Below are 26,426 nucleotides of genomic sequence, written 5' to 3' on the forward strand. Positions count from 1 at the left end.
GAAGAAAAGCTCAAAATTAGCCTTAAAAAAACAGGAGATGACAAAACATTAGCATGTTGCTAAAATAGAAGCTAAACTCTAAATTAGCCTAAAAAACCCAAGTAGATAACAAAACGTTAACATGTTGCTTAAATATTTTCTAAACTCCAAATCTTTAAAAAATGACTATAAAAGATGAAAACAATCCATGAATATATTTAAAGTCTTGTTGCTAATCTACTAAAAAATTAAAATTTTAAGACTTTCTCATTCATTTCTTATTTTGCTCAATATTTAAAAAAATTATGTTTCTGAATACCAAAAATACAAGCAGTAATGTCCTGAACAAGCTGAATGTTTTGATGCTAAGATTGCTGAAATTGCTGAAAGTGTGATTGAGTTTTTATGCACAGAAAAACGTTCAGAAAGGAGCAGGAGAATCCCTATAGTGTAAATGCTTAATAAACATTCTCACAATAACCGAGCCAGCCAAATCAAAAGATGAAAAGATGTGGCAACAAACAAACAAACCTCTAGTTTGAATCAGAAACCACAGCGAGGAGAAAGTTAGTCCAGAGCTGAAAGTGAGAGAAAAGCCTCCTAACCTCAGCCCTCTTGCCGTGTAGGCGTGCCTCCTCGGGGAGCCACCGATGTTAATACAGTTATTAAGCCTCTCCACTGAAGCCTGCTCCACCTCTCCAACCCCCAGCATCAAGGAATTCTCCCTGCCTGCCAGGCAGCGGGCAAGCCGCATCTTCCACAGTAAGATCAAACAGTCCCTGGTAGGCCAGCTCAGGGAAAGCGGCTGATGGAACTCCTCGCTGAGCAGTGCAGGCAGGTGAGGTTGGTTATGTCAAGCCCACGGAGAATCCCTGCAGGCTTTACGGAAGGAGGGGGGCTTAGGCTTCGGATTCTCTTCCTCTCTCTTTAAAGTCAGCTGACCAAAATTCCCAGGCTGCCCCTCTCACTTCTGGGGGATTACAGACATGAAAGCGGGCAGATGTGATGGAGCAGATTTCTTCTGGAGCAACTTTCAGGATGGATGCTGCTGCGGAGGTTTGTTAGAGGTGATCGGAGTGAGGAGGCAAAATCTGGGGGGCGAGGACACTTTATCTCCACTTAATACATCCCTTTTTGATAGATGTCCCAATTCGATTTTTTTTGCCCCGATTCGACTGAGAATTTGCCGATACAGAGTCACGATCCGATACTTTATTAACACTTCTATCATTATTGACAAAGGTTAAGAAATCATTCCCTAAACAAGTAAACAAACTGTTAGAAACATGTATTTTTATCAATTGTAATCCTTCCTAAGTCCCTCCCACCCCCACATTTAAAATGTTCAAGCTCCGCCCCTGATTAAAACAAAAAAAGTCAGAATCTTTCAAAATTTACCTATTTTAACTTACTTTGTGCACCTCCTGCTCAAACTGGCGCTGTATTCCGCTGCGCTTTGCGACAACAAAATACCGCGATTCGTTCACGATATGCAGAGTATTTATCTGTAATAATACACTTGAAATATTTAGCGCAGATCAAAATGATGACAAAAAAAATAAATATCCGATCCTTGATCGGGATAAAACATCTGAACTGCGTGAATGGAGCCAATATCCAATAGCATTCCTACTTTTTGAAGCAGTCCAGAATAGGGCTGCCATGATTAGTCGATTGGTCACGACTATGCTGGCTAAAATGGTCAAAATAGACTAGAATAAGCTCAAATAGTCAAAATAGACTCAAATAGTCAAAATAGACTTAAATATACTAAAATAGACTCAAATAGTCAAAATAGACTAGAATATTCAAAACAGACTTAAATAGACTAAAATAAACTCAAAGAAACTACAGTAATCAAAATAGACTCAAATACTCAAAATAGACTTAACTATACTAAAATAGACTCAAATAACTTAAAGTGGTCAAAATAGACTCAAATACTCAAAATAGGCTCAAATAAACTAAAATAGTAAAAATAGACTCAAATAAGCCAAAATAGTAAAAATGGACTTAAATAAGCTAAAATAGTCAAAATAGACTTAAATATACTAAAATAGACCCAAATAAGTTAAAGTGGTCAAAATAGACTCAAAGAAACTACAGTAGTCAAAATAGACAAAAATAGTCAAAATAGATTAAAATATACTAAAATAGACCCAAATAAGCCAAAATAGTCAAAATAGATAAAAAGAAAATACAATAATCAAAATAGACTCAAATACTCAAAATAGACTAAAATAGACAAATAGACTAAAATAGTCAAAATAGACTTAAATATACTAAAATAGACTCAAATACGCTAAAATAGTCAAAATGGACTCAAATAGACTCAAATAAACTAAAATAGTCAACAACTTATCTAACAGTCGATCAGTCGTTTTTTATCTCCAAACTATGGTCCCTGGTTTCTAATGTCTGTCATTGTCCTCAACACACATACAGTCGTGCTTATGCGTGTCAGCAGTGATGTCACAGGAAGTTCTAAGAAGACTTTGGTATCATAATAACACACCAACGGAGCATGAAAGTGAGAAACATACAAAAATAAAGAAAAGACAAAAAGTGTCCAATCCAATATCTGGTTAAGATGTGTGTTTTACGTCCACTTTAAGCATGATCCGATTCGTCAACTATTATTAGTTGATTATTAAAATAATCGTTTGTGGCCTCCCTGTTCCAGACACTTGTTTGTGTGTTTGATCTCTGCAACTGAACCGACTCAATTATCAGAGAAAGTCACAAGGCCATCTTGTGAGGTTTTTCCCAAAGCGACTGAGCTCCAAAAATCACACACAAGGTTGTTGTTTCATGACAAATAAAGAATAACCGACGCCACCAGACGCTAAGAAAGTACTGCTGTGACATGTTAAATAAGACAGAGATTCTGTGGCAAACTCAATTTACCACCAGCCGCCTGTTAGCAGCCACTGGACGCGGGCCAAGTCCCCATCAGTAACACGAGAACACGGATAATATCAGCCATTGAGCCGATGCTGGCTCTTTCTCCCGGCTGTATCCCTTCACATATTTCCTCATTCTTTCCCTCCCCTTCCCCGCTCAGCTGCTTTTTGTTCAAAAAGGAGAAAAGGGCAAAAATCTAGAGGCCAAAAATGACATTAAACTCTCTGAAAGGCTCCACAGAGATTACTGTTTGAAAATGCCACCCCCCCAGAGCTTCAGATCCATCTCGCTCTCATTTTCTTTCAGCTGAGAGGTGCTGACAGTCCAGACACCATAATCCAGCTCCATTGTGGAACCGCCGCCGCGGCAGCATCGCTGTGCGAAGGTTTCCCACGTCTGGCGGGAGGGCAGAGCGGAGCGTCACCGCCGAGGCTAAAGGAGACGCTAGCACCACTCGACGACACCGGGGGAGCGCGCTTTCCCATCAGTCGGCTCTTCAAAGAGCTCGCGCGCCCCTGACTTTATCTGCGCAGATCACAGGGAGGCTTTCCATCAACCGCCGCGCTGCGAGGAAACGCTGGGACTAATCCAGAGAGTTGAAAGCTGACAACAGCGGTCAAAGCGAAAAGGCACAACACAAAAGAGAAGTTAAAGAAAATGCTAATACAGCTGGTCGGTATTTCCTGTATTGAGTCTGATGGTGATGAACCAAACGAGAACGACACATGAGGATGTAGAGAACATAAAAAAACAGCTTTTATCAAGTAAAATGTTGTTTTGAGTAAACATATACCCAGAAATGCCATTTTTAAGCCTCATTTTCTTTTATAAATGTCCTTCATCATCAGGAAAAAGCCACAAAAACACAATTTTCATCAGAGTGGGTCTTTAAAAGTGTCTTTTAATTATGATTAAACTGTTTTTAGCCAAAACAAACCAACAGTGTCGTTTCCCAGGACATAGTTTCTGCAGAGCGGCAGGAGTTCATTAGGGCAATGCAATCAAAAAAATCAGTCCGATCAAATGTTTAATGACTGGATATTTAACTAATGTAGAGCACCCCCTCCCCCCTTCCTGTCACCATCATCAGTCTCCTGCCAAACATTACCGGTGCAACAAAAGGGCGAGCAATATTGGACAGTTTTGACGAGGTTAACAAAGATGTACATGGATTTATTTGTGGATCCATCGTAAGGGAGTATTTTGTATGTCATAAATACAATCTTTCACAAACAGCTTTTTCTCTTTATGTGCTCCTAATATCCAACAATTTGAGTAAACAAATACTCAAAAATTTAATTTTAAGCTTAATTTTCTTTATATCTGTCCACCATCATCAGTAAAATGACTCAAAAACATGTTAAAAACACCAAAGAAAACACTATTTTCATCGGTATGGTGTGTCCCAGTGGTTATTTAATTATAATTAACAGTTTTTAGCCTAAATTAAAGTTGTTTTCTAGGACATAGTTTCTGCAGGGCAGCAGTAGTTCATTTTTGAGTGTTTCTGTGGAGCAACCCCTCCCCCCTTCCTGTCACCATCACTATTAGTTTACAGCACCTCACAACTCCCAAGCGATATTAGACAAGGTTAACAAATATGTTTATTGATCTATTTGTCTACAAGTGGATACATCAGAATGAAGTATTTTCTACATCATAAATACTGCGTTTTTTAATGTGCTTCTGATTCTCGATTTGAAAAAGAGAAATACTCAAAAAGAAACCTTTATATATGTACTCCATCATCAGTAAAATGATACAAAAAGATGCTAAAAACCCAATTTTCATCAGTATGGGCCCTTTCCTTTGGGTCTCAGTGGTCATTTAACTAAAATTATACAATTTTAGCCAGTCACAAGTCATTTTCTAGGACATAGTTTCTGCAGAGCAGCATGAGTTCATCAGAATTCACCCCAGGGCTGATAACTAGAGGTGTAACGGATCACAAAGCTCATGGTTTGGTTCGGTTAGTATCATTTTTCGAATCAGTAAAAAGAAAAAAAAAACAAGATAAAAGCCTAAAATTAGTTTTTTGAAAAGCTTCAAAATGTATATTTGGTAAAACATACATAAAGTACTTCAAAGCATAAATATACACTCACGCACATATTACATCAAACTATATATATATATATATATATATATATATATATATATATATATGCTCATTGAGGCCGATTCATAAAAAACAAAACATCTTTGAACTTTAAAAAAAAACAATTTGTTCGTTTAAATAATGCGCGCCAGGTGTGTGCGGGGGATGGTAGTGGCTAGTGGTTCAGAGATTCCACGAGGTCCTAACTTTTTTTTTAATACAATACTGAATAGTTCACAGATTAAATTGATCAATTTTTGAAAGAAATTCACTTCGGAGTTGTAGGTGGAACCGTTAGCGCAGATCAACCCCACCTCCCTTTCCCGTCGCCCACTGGTTTGCACATTCTCCCCACTATCTTACAGCCCCTCACACTTTTAACCTGATATTACCAGTGGAAAACTATGGAGCTAAACTGGGGCCAATATTAATTGAAACCCAAATAAAACATGTTGGTGTTTGGCCCAAAAAAATTTACAATGTCCGAAACTTTTTGCTATTCAAAAATAAATGTATTTTTTCAGCTTCAAATATGCTATTTTTTAGGTTTCCGAACACAAAATTTGTTTTTCAGTTTCAAATCCTTTTTTTTTTTTACTTTCAACTCTCTTTTTTGTTTCTCATTTCCGAATCTGAAAATGTCAAAATTGAAAAAAAATAAAAATAAATAGAAAGTGAAAAAAAGATCAGAAACTGAAAAATTGACATTTTTAGTTTGGAAAAATAAAAAATTGAACATTTAAAGCTGAAAATAGTTACATTTATTTGAGAATAGCAAAAAGTCTCAGACATTTTAAGGTTTTTGGGGTAAAAAAAAAAATCTAATATGTTTTATCTAGGGTTCAAGTGATATCGGCCCCAACTTAGCTCCATAGAAAACGCGCAATGACGAAAAAGGATCTAGTCGAATCAGAATGTGACCCACATAGCGTATTTTCTTAATCTCAAATAAGTTGTTTTCCAAAGTCTATTTTTTCTCCGTCTGCTCTTGTGTCACAACAATTTCTATAAAGAAATACTTGCCTAATTTTCATCTTCCATCAAGAGAAAAATGCCACAAAAACACAATTTTCAGAGTGGATCTCGAAAAAGAAAAATGTTTTTCTTGCTCAAAACCATGATTGAAAAAGCCCCAATTTTCTATCCTACCTTTCCCTCGTCTTTTCAGTCCGATATGAAAAAAAGCTTTTTGCACGGCGCTGTTAAAACTCTGATGGAATAAAAGAATGTACCCTCTGCGCTCTGAACACAGTGTGGTTGCATACTTCCTCATCAGAACAACCCTCCTCCCAGACTGAAGAGACATCCGGACTGACACCGCTTCTGAATAAGATTACTAAGAAGGAGGAACATTTTTCTGTCTGGCGTTTTTTTTTTTTTTTTTAGAAGGCCAGTACCACAGTGAGGCTTTTATCTGAGGGAGAATATCAGACACAAGTGGAAGCAACCTCAGCTGACCGGAGCACTGTTCAATTATTCTCAATTTGAAAGGATCGAATGAGACTCTGACAAATGGCAAGCGACTATCCGTCTGTGTGCCAAAGTATTTCACCAACAATGGCTCCCAACAGGTCCCAACAAAGGTTGTAAAATAATATCTCTATTTGAAAGTAAGGGGCTGCTTGATATCAGAAGAGCACAGAGCTTCCATTCATGGGAAACAGGATCCCGTCGTTTGGGTTTTTCTGCTCTCCTAAACCTGTTCTGAGCTGTGCAGCTACAGGGCATCTCTGAACGAGGGCTGCCACGATTAGTCGACTAATCGACGACTAAAAGACTGTTAAAATAGTCAATGACTATTTTAATTGCCGATTAGTCGTTACTTTATATTATATGGAGTTTAGTAAAGTTGCAAGTTATAATGGCAATCTGCTAGCTTTTTGGATTATTTTGGCATTTATTAAGGTTTTTAAGGCTAATTTAGAGTTTAGCTAATATTTCAGCTACATGCTAGATATTTTTGCTAATTTAGGCTTTTTAAATTTTTAAGCATTTTTTAAGTTTAGCTAATATCTCACCTCAAATGCTAGCTATTTTGGCTATTTTTTTTTTAGGCTGATTTGGAGTTCAGCTAATATTTCAGCTACATGCTAGGTATTTTGGCTGTTTTAGGATTTTTTAATTTTTAATCTATTTTTTGCTTTTTGGTCTATTTTGGAGTTTAGCAAATATTCCAGCTACATGCTAGCTACTTTGGCTGTTTTAGGATTTCTCATTGTTTTAGGTTATTTTGGACTTTAGCTAATATTTTAGCTACATGCTAGCTGTATTTAGTAAGCAATTTTGGAGTTTAGCTAATATCTCACCTAAGTGCAAGCTATTTTGGCGAATTTCGGCTTTTTTTGTTGTTTTTAGGCTATTTTGGAGTTTAGCTAATATTTCAGCTACATGCTAGCTTTTTTGGCTAATTTAGGCTTTTTTGGGTTTTTTTAAGCAGTTTTGGAGTTTAGCTAATATCTAACCTAAATGCTAGCTATGTTAGCTAATTTCGGCTTTTTGTTGTTGTTGTTTTTAGGCTAATTTGGAGTTTAGCTAATATTTCAGCTACTTGGGCTAGCTATTTTGGCTAATTAAGGTTTTTTAAGGCTAATTTGAAGTTTAGCTCATGTTTCAGCTACATGCTAGCTATTTTGGCTAATTAAGGTTTTTTAAGGCTAATTTGAAGTTTAGCTCATGTTTCAGCTACATGCTAGCTATTTTGGCTAATAAAGGTTTTTTTAATTTTAGGCTCTATTTGAGTTTAGCTAATATTTCAGCTACATGCTAGCTAATTTGGCTGTTTTAGGATTTCTCATTGTTTTAGGTTATTTTGGACTTTAGCTAATATTTTAGCTACATGCTAGCTGTTTTGGCTAATTTTATTAGCCAGTTTATTGGCTAATTTGGCATTTGACTAATATTTTCTCTGACTATCAGCTTCAGTCTTTTTAGCTATCAATTTCAGCATCTTAAGCAGCAAAATTCAGCTTACAGCAGTCACACTAGGGTATATATCGCTATATATCCAGTCTTTAGTTAGTTTACAGCTAATTACAGTTAAGATTTCTGCTTTACATCCAGTTTGCACATTACCCGATTAGTCGACTATAAAACAATCGTTTGTGGCAGCACTATTCTCAAAAGACACAATGCATAAAGCATCGCACCAACAGGGTCCCGAGTCAACAAGCTCCCCGGTAACCCGAGCGTGTCAGCCTTGCTTGGGCCGAACATGCTGCCCCATCTATCACCATCCACCACTACACTCTGCCTTCTCACCTCCAACTCACTGCTGGCAGTCCATTCCATCCCGGTCCCAGGTGGGTCTTTAGGAGTCAAATGTCAGAGGCCGGGCTGCAGCCAGACACGTAATGAATATGAAAGGATTGTGTGGGAAAGGGAACAGAGCCGTGTGCGTCAAGCCCGGACAACACCAGAGCGTGACACGAGAAACTCATTCATATATACAAGATGCTTTTTTTTCCCTATTCTTTTGAAAAAAACTCCGCTGACAAACGCTGCTCTATCTGAAGAGATCGTCTTCCTGCTTCACAAACTAGCCGAGGGCCTTTTTTTGCTGCTGTGTGCATATTATAAATATGGCGAAGTCTGAGTGAATCAGACTTCTTTTCAGAACTTGTTTCATGCATTAAACAAAAAGTCGAGCCGAGCGGCTCCTCCATTAACAAAGCTGACTGAGACGACGGCAACACGCGGCTATTTTTCGCTCCGGCAGAAACTGACGGGCTCTTTTGTATTTTTAGCATCCAAACCTCTACCCTATTTCCTCGGCTGTCCCACTCTCAAAATAGGAGGGCATTCCGCTGCGGCGTACACGCTGGAGATGTGCACAGTTGTCACAGACGCCCCACGGGGAGGCCGGATGAGCGCGCCGGGTGAAAGCGACAGTTTTGGAGATCTGGTCTGGAGGGTTTTTCTGCGTACCACGGAATCGCTCTATATATAGCAGCAGCTGTGGGGGGAGGAGTGGGGGGGTTTGAGGACATTAAAAAAAATCTTGTAAAATATGAGTGAAAATTAGAGCAGGCGGGCATTAAAGATTAATCATGACACTGACCGCTCGGCTCGAACGCAGAGAGAAAAGAGACACTTTGGAGAATGAAAACGCCTTGCAGATGAATTCTGGGGTGATGAATGCCCGCGGTTCAATACTCAGACGAATCTATGGTGTTCCATTATGGTAGCGGGGAGGGGGGTAAAACCTGAATATGGGCCCTCAGAGACGGGGAAGGGGAAAGAGTGTTCTGGTGAACTACCCATGCAGAGCCCATTGCGAACAAGCCATCTGTAGAAATAAGTAAAGAAGTGATTACAACAGGCCCAGCTCCATTTCTGACAGTTGATGCTTGACTGGCCCTGTAGAGAGGAATTGATTTAAATGAAGAGGCTATGAATATTTTATAGGGCAGTCCCCCACCCCCCCGCGCGCTCCACCTGCCTCCTACCTGAACTGGTTTGATCTTCTCTTGTGCATCTGAGTTCAGGGCAGGAGGAGAATGCAGGTATTGATGGTGAGATTAGGACCCCATTGTCACTGCGCCCTTATCAATCGGGTGTTGAACCCTTGTTTGAGGATTTAGTGTCAAACCAAACGGGGGCAGAGTCTGATCTGGCACCAGAACTTATTCACGAGTATACATGGCAATACATGGTTCATGATGTATCACGATACTGTGATAAGTGGTAGAAATGATCTCTAATAACTCACAACATACAGAAGGACACATATTTTTTAGGAAAATATATCCCTATTTATCTCTTAGCTAGAACACAATCATAATAAACAACTTGTGTCTTATTTTGTGCAGCAAATAATTTATATTTTTGTTCAACATTACTCAAATCAGTAATTCTATGACTTTTACAAGCATTGACACCAATTAAATTGGAATCATCTTTAAAATTCTGTGTTAATAATTGTGAACATGAACAGCAGTGTCACTACTTTGTGCAGTATTGTTGCAAACAACAGAACAAAATTGAATAATTCAAATAGCAGCCAGGCACATTGGTGACAGCCAGTCTTGCAACCTCCAAAAAACATCAAAGAATTAAGAATATAGCGCTTTACAGCTTGTCAAACAAAAATAAAAGATTGATACTTGGTGAGAACCCATCAAGAATCAATCGCAGGACTAAATGTCACAATGTATCACAATAATGATATTTTGACACAAGTTACGACTATTAAGATAGTTGACGGCTAATTTAATAGCCAATAAAGTCTGTTTCTTTTTTCTTTGTTAGCTAAAAACTAAAATGCGTGATTTCTAATGCCGCGTCCGCCATTGTCTTCCAAACACATGCGCAGTAGTGCTAATCCGGGTCGGTAGTGATGCCACAGGAAGCCATAGGAAGACTCAGGAACCTTAACAACATGCCAACTTTAGAGAAAAATAGTTCCCTCTTTTCATTAGATTTCAGTCTTGTTTTAATGCCATAAACTAATGAAGGAAAGACGCTGAATGATCCATTAAAGGTTTAAAAAACTATCAACCAAATTGTCTTTATTTGTAGTTAACATAGAGCTTAAAAAATTCAAGTTCACGGCTAAAGATGGCTTAAATGTTTTTATTTCATCTAGAGCTGCCACAATTAGTCGACAACTAATTTAATAGTCGATTACTCATTACTTTATATTATATGGAGTCAGAGCGTAATAAAATTTAAAGTTATGCTATCTTTTTTGGCTATTTTGGAGTTTAGCTAATATTTCAGCTACATGCTAGCTGTTTTGGTTAATTTAGTTTTTTGTTGTTTTTTTAAGCTATTTTTGCATTTAGCTAATATTTTAGCTGGCTATCAGCTTCAGGGTTTTCAGATATTCAATTCAATTTTATTTATACAGCCCCAAATCACAAAGAAAATTTGCCTCATTGAGCTTCATGCAGGTAAGATATCAACTAACGGGTTGTCAGCTATCAGCTTCAGGGTTTTCAGCTATCAACATCGCTTTCAGGCATTGGCTTCAGGGTTTTCAGCTATTAACATCGTTTTCAGCTGGTGGCTTCTGGGTTTTCTGCTCTCAACATCGTTTTCAGCTATTGGCTTCAGGGTTTTCAGCTATCAACATCGTTTTCAGCTATCAGCTTCAAGGTTTTCAGCTATCAACATTGCTTTCAGGTATTGGCTTCAGGGTTTTCAGCTCTCAACATCGCTTGCAAGTATTGGCTTCAGGGTTTTCAGCTATCAACATCGTTTTCAGCTGGTGGCTTCTGGGTTTTCTGCTCTCAACATCGTTTTCAGCTATTGGCTTCAGGGTTTTCAGCTATCAACATCGTTTTCAGCCATCGGCTTCGGGGTTTTCAGCTATTAACATCGTTTTCAGCTATCGGCTTTGGGGTTTTCAGCTATCAAAACTGTTTTCAGCTTTCAGCTTCAAAGTTTTCAGCTATCGGCTTCTGCGTATTCAGCTATCAAAATCGTTTTATGCTATCGGCTTCAAAGTTTTCAGCTATCGGCTTCTGCATATTCGGCTATCAACATCGTTTTCAGCTACCAACTTCATTGTTTTCAGCTTTCGGCTTGTGCGTTTTCAGCTATCAACTTCAGCATTTTTAGCTATCAATTTTAGTGTTTTTAGCAATCAGCACTAGCACCTTCAGTGGTCAAATTTAGCTTTAAAGATTCACACTAGCATTATAGCAGGTAATGCTACACATCTAGTTTAGTTAGTTCTAAGCTAATGATGGTTAAGATGCTTGGTTTACACCCAATTAGCGCATGACCCGATTAGTTGACTAATCGGAAAAAATAATCAGTGATTAGTCAACTACTAAAATAATCTTTGTGATAGCTTTATTTACACCCAGTTTATGAATGATCCGATTAGTCAACTAATCAGGAAAACAAATTAATCCTTGATTAGTCGCTATTAAATAATCATTTGTGGCAGCACTATCCGACACATTCAAACAAATTGAAACCTGTACTTTTGGATACTATTAGTATTGTGTGGAAAAAAGCTGAACACCACCCCCGATATGTAATCCCGGTTACCTATCGGCTACCATTGTCTGTGCGTGTCGAAAAGCCTGTTGATCTGCCAACATTCAAGGTGACGAGACACACCCGTTCCTCATACAGTACGCCGCACGGGAGCCGAGCAAAAACACGCCCCCGCCTCTTCTTCTTTCTTTTTGTTTTTTTTTTTTGCTCGCAGGGTGAAACTCCCGCTCTGAGGGCATCTCAATTTAGTAAATGATGACTTGCATGAAAGTGGGTGTGGGAGGGGCAGAAGCAGCTCTCAAGGTTGGTGGCAAGGTGCTGTTTTTGGAGCGAGTGACGGCAGGTTGTGAAATGCTGCCCTGCAGCCTTTCCCAGGAGAACGGTGGCAGCGGCGCTGAACTCACTTCACCCCCCGCCGCCGCCACCGTCATTGCAAACATACCTCCGTGCCAAAATATGTTATTGATGTTCACCTGAAGGTGAAGGCGAGCATTTCACTGCGGACAAACTCATCTCTCCCGTCTCTTTTTGGAGCACAAAAGCCTGTGCTTTTCTTACTAAATCACTGTCGCCGCCGGCTGAGAGGCTTTGGACATCCCTCATACCCCCCACACCCGAGAAAAAAAAAATAAAAATACGCTCAGCACTTAAGAGCATTTTAGCTCTTTTTTTGTCTTTCTAACAGATTTCTTTATCTTTTAGAAAATCTGATCCAGCGGTTGAGACTATTTATCTCAAAAACTGTCAGGATTTGTAGAAACTATGTTGGAAGTTCTCCTCCCATCATGTTTTGATCCATTTTCAGTCTTCTCAGCGAACTTTTATTTATGAATGTGCCGTTTTTGGCAAGAATACAAAAAAAGAAACAAACTATGTTCATCTGTTTTGCATACACTTTCAAAAAATCCCATTAATTTAAGGTAAAACTCTAAGCAAAAAGTAGTTTAAAAAAAAGTGAGGCCATATAGCTGAAGTTCTTTTTGTTTCCAGCAACAAAAAACTTTAAGCCTCACTATAAATTATATTAACTATTATAATCAATATAATAAATATGCTGTTTTTACCCTAAATTTTAAAAATTGCAAAATCACGATCATCTATTTTGCAGAAAAACTCAGCAAAAAGTAGTTTACTTAAGTAAACTTATATTAAAAGTGATGCCATCTACTTGAAGTTTGTGTTAGGCTTAAAGTTAGACTCCAATAATTTTTCGAAGATATTTCTAAAGCTTTTCTCAGTAATCTAAAAAAGTAAAATTATGATTAATTGTTTTGCATTGATAAAATAAAAATAAAAAACCCCTGTGATTGAGGGTAAAAACCCTTAGCAAAAAGAAGTTTACTTAAGTAAACTCATATTACTACTCGAAGTTCGTGTTGGGCTTTTGTAAATTTCAAATCTTCTAATTAAGTCTGAATAAATACTGAGTTATTATACTTCCTACACGACACCTACATGCTCTACAGCAGACTTCCTATACTTGTACTGAAGAATATTTCATATAATAAACTTCAAGATTTACATTTTATCAAATAACAATTAAGCTTAAAGTTCCACTCCAATCATCTTTTGATCTATTTTCAAAGTGTTTTCAGTGAAAAAATGTGAAATTATGATAATTGTTTTGGATAAACTGTCAAAAATCTCTTTAATTGAAGGTAAAAACCCTTAGCAAAAAGTAGTTAAGTTAATTAAACTTTTACTAAAGGCAAGGCTGTCTATTTGAAGTTTTCATCAGGCTTTTGTAAGATTCAAATGTTCCAATTAAATCTGAATAAATACTTAGTTATCCTACGCATACATGCTCAGTATGAGTATTACTTTTTGCTCCAGAGATTTAATTTTTGTCTTTTTTAATAACGCATTTTGACACATTATTATTATTATTATTTGGTATCCAATAACAAGTAAGCTTAAAGTGCAACTCCAATCATCTTTTGATCTATTTTCAAAGTGATCCCTGTGGTCTTTTATTATAATTAAGTCATTTTAGCCAAAATTAAAAAAATATTTTAGGTTTAATCTTGTGGCAGTAATTCATTAGAAATTTGCATCTTAATTATGATGGGCGAGATAAAAAAAAAATAGCACATAGATTATTTTATATCACATTAACAATATATATCACAATTTACCACAATAAAGTATATTTTTTGTTATTTTCTGAAAAAAAATTGACCAAAGTGTAACTACTTACTTTTCTCTAACTTTATTTTTTTCAAGTAAATTAGAAACAGTTTGAAGTTTCTTTGTTGGAAAACACATTTTTGGTCCAAAAAGTTCAGCGATAAAAATAAATAAAAACAATAGAAAACATTTTATCCCCCACACGTCCAGAACCAGTGGGCGGAACTGTTGGCACAGAGCAACCCCGCCCCCTTTCCCCTCCCAGAGCTCTTTGTTTACATGCTCTCCCGCTACCTTACAGCCCCTCACACCTCCAACACAACATTCCTGGTGCAACGAAACTGGAGAGGAAACCAAGACGTTCATGGATCTAGTAGTCTACAAGTGGAATCTTATTGTTGTTTCTTATTTTCTACATCACAAATACGCTGTTTTTGAAGTGGCATATTGATTCACAACAACTTGAAAAAAATAATACTCAGAAATAGAATTTTAAGCTTAATATACGTCCTCCAATATGAGGAAAAATGCAACAAAAACATGTTAAAAACACACTTTTCATCACTGATGCAAAACGCTTGCAAATCCAGTAGGATCATTGACTTTTTCCCCCCATTTTTGTACATCCAGACAGTCCAGAGGATTAGGAACACGTCTGTTCCCCGATTGTCCTTTATTTATCCAACAAAATATCCATCTTTCATACCGAGCTTCTCAGTCAACACGACTGAAAAGGAATCCTGTTCCTACAGGCCGCTGCACCGAGAAACAATAAAGCACCATCTGTTTTTTGCGGGCCTCATCTCTGAAGCAAAAGGACTTCCGCACTAAAATACCACATGAGCCAGATTAGGCTGCCAGCTACTCGCCGCTCTGACACACAACAGCCATGTTGCTCGTTTTGTCCTCAGAAGACAGACCGGTAAAAAAGCTCGTCATCACTCACTGATTGCTTCTTTTTGTTCCGATCCCTCTCCGCGCTACATACCCCTATTTTTTTTCCTTTTTAGTGTGTGACAGTCATGTGAACAAGGTCATGCACATTCTTTCATGCATGAGCCCCTAACTCTGCAGAGGCAAAAAAAAGCATATTTCAACTCTGGTGTTCGGAACCGAACAGAATGAGGTGCTTTTTCCTCGTCTTCTCTCTGCAGACACAGTCTGCAGAGAGAGGACGAGGAAGAAGCACCTCTGCAGAACCGTTAACGCCAGGGATGAAGCATTCATCTGGATTAACACTCTGCTACTTTAATGGGCCCAGAAGGCCATTTTAGGCCCGATTCACTTCAGTGGAAACCTCACTGGTTGCGCTTTTAATAGTCAGACCCTCGTGTAGAATTTGGGATGTTAAAAACTCCTGATAAGCTGATAAAGCCAGATGTTTTGGACCTTTTAGACGGATGTTGCATTCATTTTTTTTAATTAATTACTTTAAAGAACAAACACATATTCTTGTACTTATTACATAGTGAGGACCAGGTAAATCCCCCGAGAAGTAAGGACGTGCCTTCCTGCTTTGATCATCTTTTTATCTATTATCAAAGTGATTCCAATGGTCTTTTAATTATAACTAAGCCATTTATAGCTAAAAATAAAAATATTATATATCAAGTTTAATTTTGTGGCAGCAATTCCTTCAAAATAACTTACTATTCTCTGACTTTATATCTTCAGGTAACTGAGTAATTACAAATAAGAAACCTTTTTCAAGTTTCTTTAAAGAAAAACAAATTTGTGCACAAAAGAAAACAAATAAAAACAATAGAAGAGAAATGGCACAATATTTTGTCACCTACGCGATATGTATCATTATATCGTCCAGCACTAGTGGCTGGAACTGTTGGCACAGAGCAACCCCGCCCCCTTTCCCCTCCCTTACACTGAGACCTCTTTGTTTACATGCTCTCCCGCTAGCTTACAGCCACTCACACCATTGCATTCAATTTTTTTTATTACTTTCCAGCACAAACATCTCTCCAAAACACAAATTCTTTTATTTAATACATACCGGGGACCAGGTAAATCTCCTGAGAAGTGAGGACCTCCCTTTTTGCCACACACACACACACACACACAATTCCTCCTTTGAGCAAAACAATGTGGAGTCCAGGGATCAGAGGTCTCTTCCTAGGCCAAACCCCCACAGTCTCCCACAGACGAGCTCACATGGTTTGAATCAATGCTGCCGCAAGAGTCGTGGACCGGTTCGATAAGGCGTCTGCTCGGAAAAAATAATTTATTTTGGTCAAAATTTCCTCTTTGTTGCATGAAGGAAATTGGCCCTGGCTTTTTACGCTCCTCCAGCTATGAAAGACAACAGAAGTGTTGCATAAAGGCCTCCATGTGGTGCAGCTCCTTTGAGGGAAAGAATGGAGCCCTGGCAATAAAAGCCAGTCAAAATAAACCCCCAAAAAACATTTCAGTGCAATAAAGTTGCAAGAGGAAGCAGCTAACTCTGGAAGGAAAGTTTGAGCCGATTATCTTTTCTTCCAAACATTGTTTGTATTAAGTGCATATTTCAGGAACGCCAAAGCCCCAGATTAAAGGGGGCTTGGATCAGAGCGCAGCAGTCTGGAGGAAAACACAGACCTGCGCGCGCTGTTCACAGACACAAGAAAGTGGGTCAAGTATATATATCGCGGCGGAGAAGCGCGCTGATGGGACATCGTATTGCGAGCAAGCTGTGACACTTGGAATGCGCACAATTACGCACAACTTACAGTGGTTGGAGCCGTTCCAGTGCTGGTTCCTGATGGACGCGCTGTAGGGATGAGGCGCCCCGGGCACCAGTCCTTTCTCTGGGATCAAACATCCTCTGCTCTGGTTGTAGTAATCCATCATTAAGAAGGGGTTCGGGCTGGGGTTCAGTCCCACAACGTCCACGCTCTCGTACATCATACGCGGCAGGGAGGCGGCGGGGAAGCGTTACCAGGAAAGCCGAGTGCGGACGCGCGCGCAGCCGAGCCGCGGAGGTAGAAAGAGAGGGCCGGACGGGAGGAGATGGAGGGGGGGAACTGCATCAAAAATGAGGGAAAAGTGGTAAATCCGAGCCCAGGGGGGGCATGGGGGCGTTTGGCATCTTCGTATTGATCGGGAACCGAAGCGACGACCGTCTGGAGGAGCCTTAATCCGCCGTCAGATCGGGGAGGGCAGCCCGCATTGTGTCCGTCCGAGCAGCAGAAACGCACCGCAACTTCCCCCGCTCAAACGCGCCGCATGCGGGGCTCTATCCCCGCAGAAGTAGTCGATCTGACCCGCTGGAATATCTCTGTGGAAATTCCGACGACTTGTCCTTTCGGGGTCGGGCTGTCCCGTTAGCGCGCGCGCGCCCCGGTTCTGACTGGTGCTGCGGGCCACCGGCGGCTCTCAGGCGTCACAGGCTGCTCTCCATCCGGGCTCGGAGGGCGATGCGTGCGTCGGTGCGGGACAGAGAGGGCTGGATCCTTCCCGCAGCAAAGCGCGCCGCTGCCGTGTTCTGCAGAAATGTGACAAGGCGCAGCAGCTGAGGGCTCAGGCTCCGCCCCCGACGGGCTCTGCTCCTGCCCCCCCTCTCCAAGCGCCTTTCATGCGACGCCCCTCCCACTTTTAACCCTTTCAGAGGGTCCCCTCTCTGAACAGAACCGCATTTGAGGACTTGATGAAGTTATATAAGCTTATTAATTAGTCTCTGGGATCTGCACCCACAGAGCGCGCGCTCCATCCTCCCTTTCCTGGAAGTTTTTTCAACTTCTTTTTTTTTTGTCCTTTTTCAACAAATCCATGCTCCTCCTTCCATCCAAATTGACCCCCATGCTCCTCATCAGTTCCTACCCTCCGATTTTTTTCCTCTCCCCCAACCTCCATCTCCCTAATTTGCCTAATGCTATGCTGCTGAACTTTTCCTGAACCCAGGGAAGAAGGCAGCCTCACCTCCTGGTGACCCACAGCCTGACTTGGATTTGTCTCCGTGGCTCGCTCTCATCCCACATTATTCAAGGTTTCCCACCTTGTACACCCGGAGTAACACCCTTACACGTTTCCTCAAGTGATGCCCAGAGAGGCGCCGTGGCGCAAACGCACCAAAAGAAACAAAAACAAAGTGGAAAAGTCACCCCGTCACAGTGACGGACACTTGAGACAAGTCGCTCGATTCGATTCAGAACTGATTAACCGCTGCAACATTCTTATCATCCAGACGTGCGGCCGTGTCATGCACGGGGATCCACTCCTCCAATAAAGTTGCAACACTCCCCGGAAAAGTGAGCAGTTTATCTTTTCAGAGCCAAGTGATGCACAGAAAATTGGTACAAGCACATGCTAAAGCCAAAAGAACCTTGTTTACTTCAGGCCTTCTGTTCTTGGCTCTGGACCCTGCCTCCGGCTCGTTATCTTAGACATATTTTCTGCAGAGTGGCAGGAGTTTATTAGAAATTCACCTTTGTTGTGGCCCAAAAGTAAGTCTCCACTTATTTCCAGTGATCCCTTAGTTTATCCCGCTAGTTTACAGCCCATCACAACTCCAACCTAACACTAGCGGTGCAACAAAAATGGTGACCAACATTTGAGCTAACCATCTGTACAGTTTGAGTCAGCTCAGACGGAGAAAACAAAGACATTCCTGGATCTATTTGTCTCTATTAGACTAGGGCGGAGCATGGCTGTAAATACTCAGAAACGTAGTTTTAATCTTTACTTCTTTTGTATATGTCCTCCATCATAAAAAAATGGTACAAGCACATGCTAAAAGCCAAAAGAACCTTGTTTACTACAGGCCTTCTGTTCTTGGTGGACCTCGCCTCTGGCTCATTTTCTAAGACATATTTTCTGGAGAGTGGCAGGAGCTCATCAGGAATTCCCCTCAGAGTTGTAGCCTGGAAGTAAGTCTCCACCTATTTCCCATAATCCCACCGTTCATCCTGTTAGCCTCTCAACCCAACCCTAACATTAGCAGGGCAACAAAAATGGCGACCAACATTTGAGCTATCCATCTGTACAGTTTTGAGTCAGCTCAGACGAGGAAAACAAAAACGTTTGCATCAGAATGGAGCAGACCAGGGATATAAATACTCAGAAATGTAGTTTTAATCTAAAATTATCATAAAAAAGGTACAAAAATATAGTACGAACGGCAAAAGAACCTTTTTTTACTTCTAGCCTTCTATTCTTAGCTGTGGACCTCGCCTCTGGCTCGTCTCGCAGCTTAGAGCAGGAGAGATTCCAGATTCCAGGTGGCTCATCTATGCTGCTGTTCTTGGCAGTGGACCTCACCTCTGGCTCTGTATTTTCTTCCAGAGAAGGAGGGTCTAAGGGCAGGGATGCCCAGTTTAGTAACCAGATATTGTTTATATTTTATGACTGACTTTATGATTTTGTATAAATATCTGTGTGAAGCACATTGAGATGACTGTATTGTGATATTTAAATAAAACTGAATGAACTATAAACTATCACCTCTAATAAAGAGTGTAGAATTCAAAATTGCTCTTTCCTGATTGGCCACAATGGTAGAAATGTTGACTCAGATGGACTCTTGACGGTTTCTGGCTTTAACACAGCCGCAACCGAAAAAACGTCGACTGAACTGACTTCATTTGGCTGGAGCGAAACGATTTTCTATGGATGGTGTCTCACTCACTCGGTCCAGTTCTTATATACAGTCAATGCAACAGATGCCGATATAAAGCGGCAATAACATAACTGCAACCTCTGTCACCTGCTGTCAATCGTGTCCCAGTAGCCAATAATAGACTAAAAGCCCCACCCCCACTTAAAATTAGATGAAAATTCTGAATTGTAACTGTAAATTGAGGACTGAAAAATCGTCAATATTTTTTTTATTTATACAATTTGTTTTTTTCAGTCACTTTATCCTGATTTTACCCCATGCAAATGAGGATCAAGCACCAAAAAGTAAAAGTAAACCTTAAAAATGACAATAAAATCACAGTGAAACCAACCCTTATCTCCCGTGTCCTTACAAAAACAAAAGGTTACCGAGGTGACAGAAAACACTGGAATCGTTTACACAGAGCTACGCTTTAATCTGGACCCGACTGACTCGGCAGAACAACATCCCGCCTCCCTGCTGGCTCTACACCTGAGCCAGCGGCCACAGCTGGGTCTGACCACCGCAGTTTTGGTGAAGAATTATCAGCACGGACACTGGCAGGGGGGCTTCTGGCTGCTCCGCCCCCGTGGACTGTGACACTTAATGCGGGCCCCGGTGTGTTTACCCTCCCTGATAAGAGCCGATCCACGGGCCATGGCAACCCGCAGGCTGCATTGATAGCCACACATTCCTTGACGGGATTAACCCCTTTGAGTAATGGCCGTCAGAAAATGCTAATTTCTTCCTTCTTCTCAGAGGGGAGAGCATTCATCCTTGGGTGATACCCTCTGATTGTATGAGACAATCAGAGAGATAACAGACTGTTGACTATTACTTAATAGAGCTGGGAGAAGTAACAGATTAAACCAATCTGCTGCCAAATTTAGATTATTTCTCAATGGTGTGACCAAGAGGAATCTACAGTCGTATAAAAACGTTTGTACAAGTTAGAATGCGACTATCTCTGATTAAACCAATCAGAGATAGTGAAAGACACAGGGTCACCTCTGATTGGCTGGGGTCCAGATATATCTGTACGTGTGTGGCCTCCATTAGCAAACGTTGCTGTCAGAAGTGAGTTTCGTCAATGGAAGTAGCCTCAGATGATGAGAACAGAATAAAAGACAGATTGACAGTCTTTATTAAAGTTTTCACATGTATAGACTAATATATTAAAGTTTTTCAATACATTTTGATCTATTTTCAAAGTGTTCCCAGTTTTTCTTTTAGCCAAAATCCAAAAATCTGTTGTTTTCTTGGATATAGTTTCTCCTATGTCATTAGAAACATAGCAGAAGTGCTGGGCGGAACCGTTGGCTAAGAGCAACCCCGCCCCCTTTCCCCTCCTTGTTGCGGAGAGCTCTCTGTTTACACCCCTCCCACTAGCTTAGAGCCCCTCTCAACTCCAAGCTAACACTACAGGTGTAATTTTCTTTACATATCATCAGAAAAATGCCACAAGAACATGTTAAAAACCCCAAACTATGATCATCATCAAAGTGGGTCTTTAAGTAATTTCAGGCCTTAAAATGATAAAGATTTAGTCCCACTGAACCAGTTTTTACTTCTATTGCACGTCGACGTGGACTCATAGTGTTTGTACTTCGATTAGAAACCTTTCCCTCAGCACGGTCCAGCAGCAGCCAGTTATACTGGTTCAATTTTTCAGCACTTTATTGTAGTAGGAGGCAGAGTGACCAACAAAGTTGGTGCAGCAATCAACACCAGGTGTGAGTTTTGTTGGTGGTTCTCCATATTCCACAGTGCCGTTTCAGAACTCTTGACTTCAATCAATGTCAGGACAATAAGGGAACTTTCATTATATAATTGTAGTCATTTCAACTGGGTATCAATAAAAAGGGAGGCACTCTTTGTTGTACTGATGATATATAGTTTACAGATCTCCATATATGGTCAATGGATTATAATATTTTCAGAATAAACTTGTTTTCTCCAAAAAAATGAATATTCTTTTTGACAGAAACTAGTTAAATTGAGAGTATAAATACCATCAATGGCATAACAACCAGTGATTGTACAGAAATATCACATTAGGTGATATTTGTGTTTTTGATCGTACAAAAAGAGGATGTTGATGATGTAATCAATGCCTCATTTAACTTTTTTTAATGCGAATTTTAGTGCAGTGTGAGGGAAAAGTGAAAGGACAGATTCAGACTTTTAAAATTATTGTGATGTGGAAAATTAAAGCATTATTTTTTGCAGTCCAAAAGGTGGTATAACCAGTTTTCAAGTACAGGTAGAGTAAATCTAATGATATAATGCATTGTGCTTATCGTGTGGGAAGACGATAGCTGCCAATAGTTCTAAAACATTTGGAGTTGAAACGCTGAGAAAGCTCAGTGCATCTATAAAAGACATTTCATGGTGCGATAAACGTAGTGCCCAAGTGTTTCCTCTCTATTTCAGCGGCAAATGGACAGCAATTTAAGAACAAAAAGTCACCCTGCAACATTCTGCTGTTCAATGAAATCCGGTTCAGAAATGCTGATGCGCCCAAGAGAAAAAAAAAATGTGTGCAATAAGTTAGCCTAGAGCACTAATTTAAATAAAATACTGTTTAGCCATCGTCTCAAAACTGAGTTACCCAAAAGTCACCCTTCCATCATGGTTATAAACTAACTAATTTAATTTTGAAATATTATTGCTAACAAATTCTAGAAAAAAAATAAATAAATAAAAAGACTTGAATTTTTCATTTATAATTTAGATTTTCAAAATAAAATAATGCTCTTATTCTGAAATAATTTTGTTTTGCATCCTACTGTTGACCGTGTTGTCACTGGTTTTACCACATGCTGCCACAAGCTGTCTCTGAACATTAATAAGGTTTATGTCCAACCAAATCACCCTAAAGAATTCCTAAAATAATTAATACATTAAAAATATATTAACTGACTTCTGGTTTAATTCTTTAATACCAGAGCAAGAGTGAATAACATGGGCTCTTCAAACTACTACAACTATTTCTAAAATTAATGTAATTCCAAAAAATTCTGAAAATGTTCTTATCCACGTGAAAATCAATACGCATTTAATGTTAAGTGTTGGAAATCACCACAAACCCATTTTTCTGATTTAGCAGGTTTAAGCTAATAGCGTAAACATATTCCATATTTGATGTAAAGCGTTCCATATCGGCAGAAAGCCGCTTGTCCGCTTTTTTTTTATTAATTGCGTCATCGGTAAATATGGTAATTTGAAGAATGTTAACACTGAACCTCAAGCTCTGATGTTATATCGTTAAAAAAATAACACAATGGACTCAACTGAGTTGCTTGATTCTGCACCAATGTCAGTGTTAAATCAGCAGACTGATACAGACATCGCCTCGTACTGTAAAGTTATCCACATTAACATTTGACATGGTACCATTTTGCCACCAGCTAAATTTTTGGTCAATAGATGTAATGTGTAACGTAATAGGTCAACCAGGAACAGCCCTCAATGAGGGCTTGCAAGCACCTATCATTTGAGCATAGTTTGATCGATACGTCAATAGAAAACTGGCACATAGTCGGCAGGCCAGTTAAACGCAACAGAGAGCAAAGGGCACGATAACCTTGCTTTGAAAAGTCTAAATTCACACGTATAGACTCATTTAGAAGAAACCACTTGGCCTAAATTTGCTGCACTCAGTGCACAGAGTGCGACAAATACATCGGAACCTGGGAAAGTAAGAGCTGTCAGTGGTCTCTACTGTATCCTCATGACAGAGCAAACACTGCGAGGAAAGAGTGGAGCCACAAGAGGTTCAGACCACATTTACACACCCGTCCAGGTGGCTGAACATGTTTCGGCATCAACAAGTGCCACACTCCTGAGAACATGGAAAAGTACTTTGGAGTGGTAAAGTCAGAGAGAAAGAGATTGAGCTCCAATCCCTTAAGCTGTCGCTGAAAGTCAGGTCTCAGATGCCGACCAAGGGCATAAAGTCCAAGAAAAAATGGTGATCAGAAAGGTACTCGACTGACGGAGCAAAAATAATCGAGGAATACCGGGAGTGGTAAACACGGAGCAAAGCCTCAAATGAGGCCAGAGGTGGGGAGGGAAAGCTGGGAGAGTCAAAGGAGGATTTTAGGAAGGAATTCAAAGAGTTTTATGGGCAAGGGTGGAAAAGAGATTGCTTGCTGGACCTTGATGGTGTCAAACTATTTTTACTGCCCTCACTCTCCGTCTCGCTCAGTCCAATCAGGGCTGTTAGAAGTAGTAAAAAAAAAGTGCTTCCCTGGCCATTCCTTTCCAAAGGAGATGAGCTGACAGGTTTGAACAAACAATAGGGTTGTTTTGTCATTTGGATTATTGGGGATGATAAAAGGAGGAGGGAGAGCACTGCTTTTTTGGGGGGGGTTGCAAACGTGGAATCAACTTGTTCAGTGAGAACTGGAGTTCTGGAGAAAATCTACCAACATCTGCAATCAGCTGTCCTTTGACCCTTGTGTTCTTGCACTCTAGAGACATATTTTCCCCCCTCCATGCTCCGTGTCAACTTCCTGCACAGTGTGCTCTTTATTGGAGTGGACAGCGAAATCAAAACACAATCAAACTATCTTAAAGTCAGGGAGAAAAGTGCTAAGCTACAACTGCCTGGAGACACTTAAAAGAGGGGGAAAAAAAGGATCAGACCTGCTGTATCACTAGGACAACACTTTGTTTGGGTAAAAGCCATACCCTGACAAGATAAGGCCAGACATGTTGGAGTTAGAGTGGCCAGGGCCTAATTTTAGAGTTCCTGTCTGCCTTAGTGGCTACTACAGGCATTCACTGCTACACCTCCCCCCAAGCACTCCTGCACATGTACCAGCAGATGGCTAATGCCCAGACGATAAAAGAAGCCGGGACAAGCCTCTGCAAAGCTTTCTATCTTTCTTAAATCTTCCCAGCAACCTAATAAAGCAGCACAGCGGGGGGATAAGGGACGAGATGTCAGGCAGGAAGCACCGAAATGTGTCCTGATCTGAAAAGCAACAAACCCTGAGATAACGATTGTGCTGTCCTGTCAGGCGGTGGGACAAAACACGTACACGTCAGCGGCATTATCTGACGACGGCGATGATCAGCGCCATAATCCCTCTCCTGGGTCGGCCCCCCTTCCGTCCCACTTGCTACAAGCTGCCGACTTCCTTGTACCGCGATTCCCTCGAGTGTGTGTGCCTGTTTGCTTTCAAACCTACCTGAAAATCCACAGCCCGTGTGCAACCCCTCTATTCCTTTTACTGCCTTTAGAGTTTCTGGGTTTATTTGCACAGCTGGTTTTGGACAGCCCGTACAGACGGCACCAGCCAAACCCAACAACCGTGTTCCCCGACAGCCAGCCAAAGTGTAATGAGGGCCCGACCCTTCCATGTGAGAACAAGCTCTAGTTATCGATGCACACAGCACTGCATCCAACTCCCGACTGTCAATCTAACGCGCATGTGTCAAAATTAAGGCCCGGGGGCCAGATCCGGCCCACCGGGCGATCTATCCGGCCCTCCAGATCATTTTATTTAGGTTTACGATTTTAAAGTTTTAAAAACTATAGTTGTATAGTGTTCAATAAATGTTTATTCTGTTCGGTGACCTAAGGTGTGTTTTAAATCTTGGCCCCCTGTGCGATTGAGTTCGACACCCCTGATCTAACGGATAAACAACAAACCTGGACCTCAAGTCAAACCGTGGTATAGATCCCCACATTGGTTTTCCCTCTTCTCTGCGTTTGGCTGCGTGGCTGCACGGATCTCAGTCTCTGATCATTATCCCTTTAATGTCCCTGCGACAGCAGATACCAGCCTCTATGGTACGGGTCTATATCTGCCCATAAAGCCTTTTATTGTTTGGCCAAGCTTTATGGTGGCCGTAACCTGGTTTTCTCATTTTTTATGGGGGCCTTCAGTATATCATTAAAGTGGGGGAACAAAGCTGCCCACCATCGGTGTTTACTAAAGTATGGCCAACCTATAAATCCATCGAGGCCAGCGGCATTCTGGAAATACCTCAGCAGACGGGGAAGAAAAAGACAGAGGAGGAGGGAGGAGACGAAGCTCATTGTGAAGCCTGAAACAGTCCTTCCTCTACGGCCTTCAGTTAGAGCCCATCTCCTCAATGATTATTGGGCCGACATGTTCTTTTGCAATGAGTCCATCACTCAGCAAATCAAGAGAAAATCGCAATGGATGTTACCCTGGAGGAAGGGTATCCCAATATCTATCATGCAGGACTTAAAATGGCCCCCATTAGCTGTCAGATACAGGGAGGCACTTAGTACATACAGATGGACACAAAGCAAATTCTAGTGGGAAAAAAGGGACATAAAAGTGGCAGCTTTGAGAAAAACTGTTCCGGGGGAACATCTACTTGAGAGCACCTCCAAAAGTCAATGTACCTTAAAGACACCCCAATGAAAAACAGATTCTTGGTATTTTTAGCAGCTTCTTGTGGTATTTTTGAATATTTCTTTATTAAAATAAACGGGAATCAGATGGAAAAAGCTTGTAGCAGTGGCGTACAATTGTTGGGCTCTGATGCAACCACTTGTCCACGACTAGATCTGTGTACGTCTTTGTTTTCTGGCTCCAAACTATATGGCTTGGGGGTGTGAGGGGCTTACAGGCTTACATTGCGCCAATGGTCCCGTATACAACTCAGAGGGAAATTTCTAGTGAACTAGTGTTGGGTGGATCGATCCATAATATCGGTAATATCGATCTCAAGTTGGTAGATCGATTCCGGCTCACACATATCGATATCGAGGTCTCAAGGTGCATGCAACTCTATGCCGAG

The 26,426-nt window shown here is 40.5% G+C and overlaps 1 protein-coding gene across 4 annotated transcripts in view; it reads right to left on the reverse strand.

Annotated features, from left to right (window-relative positions):
- raraa (retinoic acid receptor, alpha a) overlaps positions 1-26,426 on the reverse strand; it is a 296,464-nt gene that overhangs the window by 47,396 nt on the left and 222,642 nt on the right. The window contains exon 1 of one of the 4 annotated variants that reach the window (XM_024284345.2): positions 16,777-16,954. The exons of the other annotated variants lie outside the window; for them this stretch is intronic. Coding sequence (XP_024140113.1) covers positions 16,777-16,954 — 178 coding nt within the window. Of the gene's footprint in view, positions 1-16,776; positions 16,955-26,426 lie in introns of those variants that run through there. 4 annotated transcript variants of the gene reach the window in all.

The sequence above is a fragment of the Oryzias melastigma genome, linkage group LG19 (assembly GCF_002922805.2).
Source record: "Oryzias melastigma strain HK-1 linkage group LG19, ASM292280v2, whole genome shotgun sequence".
NCBI lineage: Eukaryota > Metazoa > Chordata > Actinopteri > Beloniformes > Adrianichthyidae > Oryzias > Oryzias melastigma.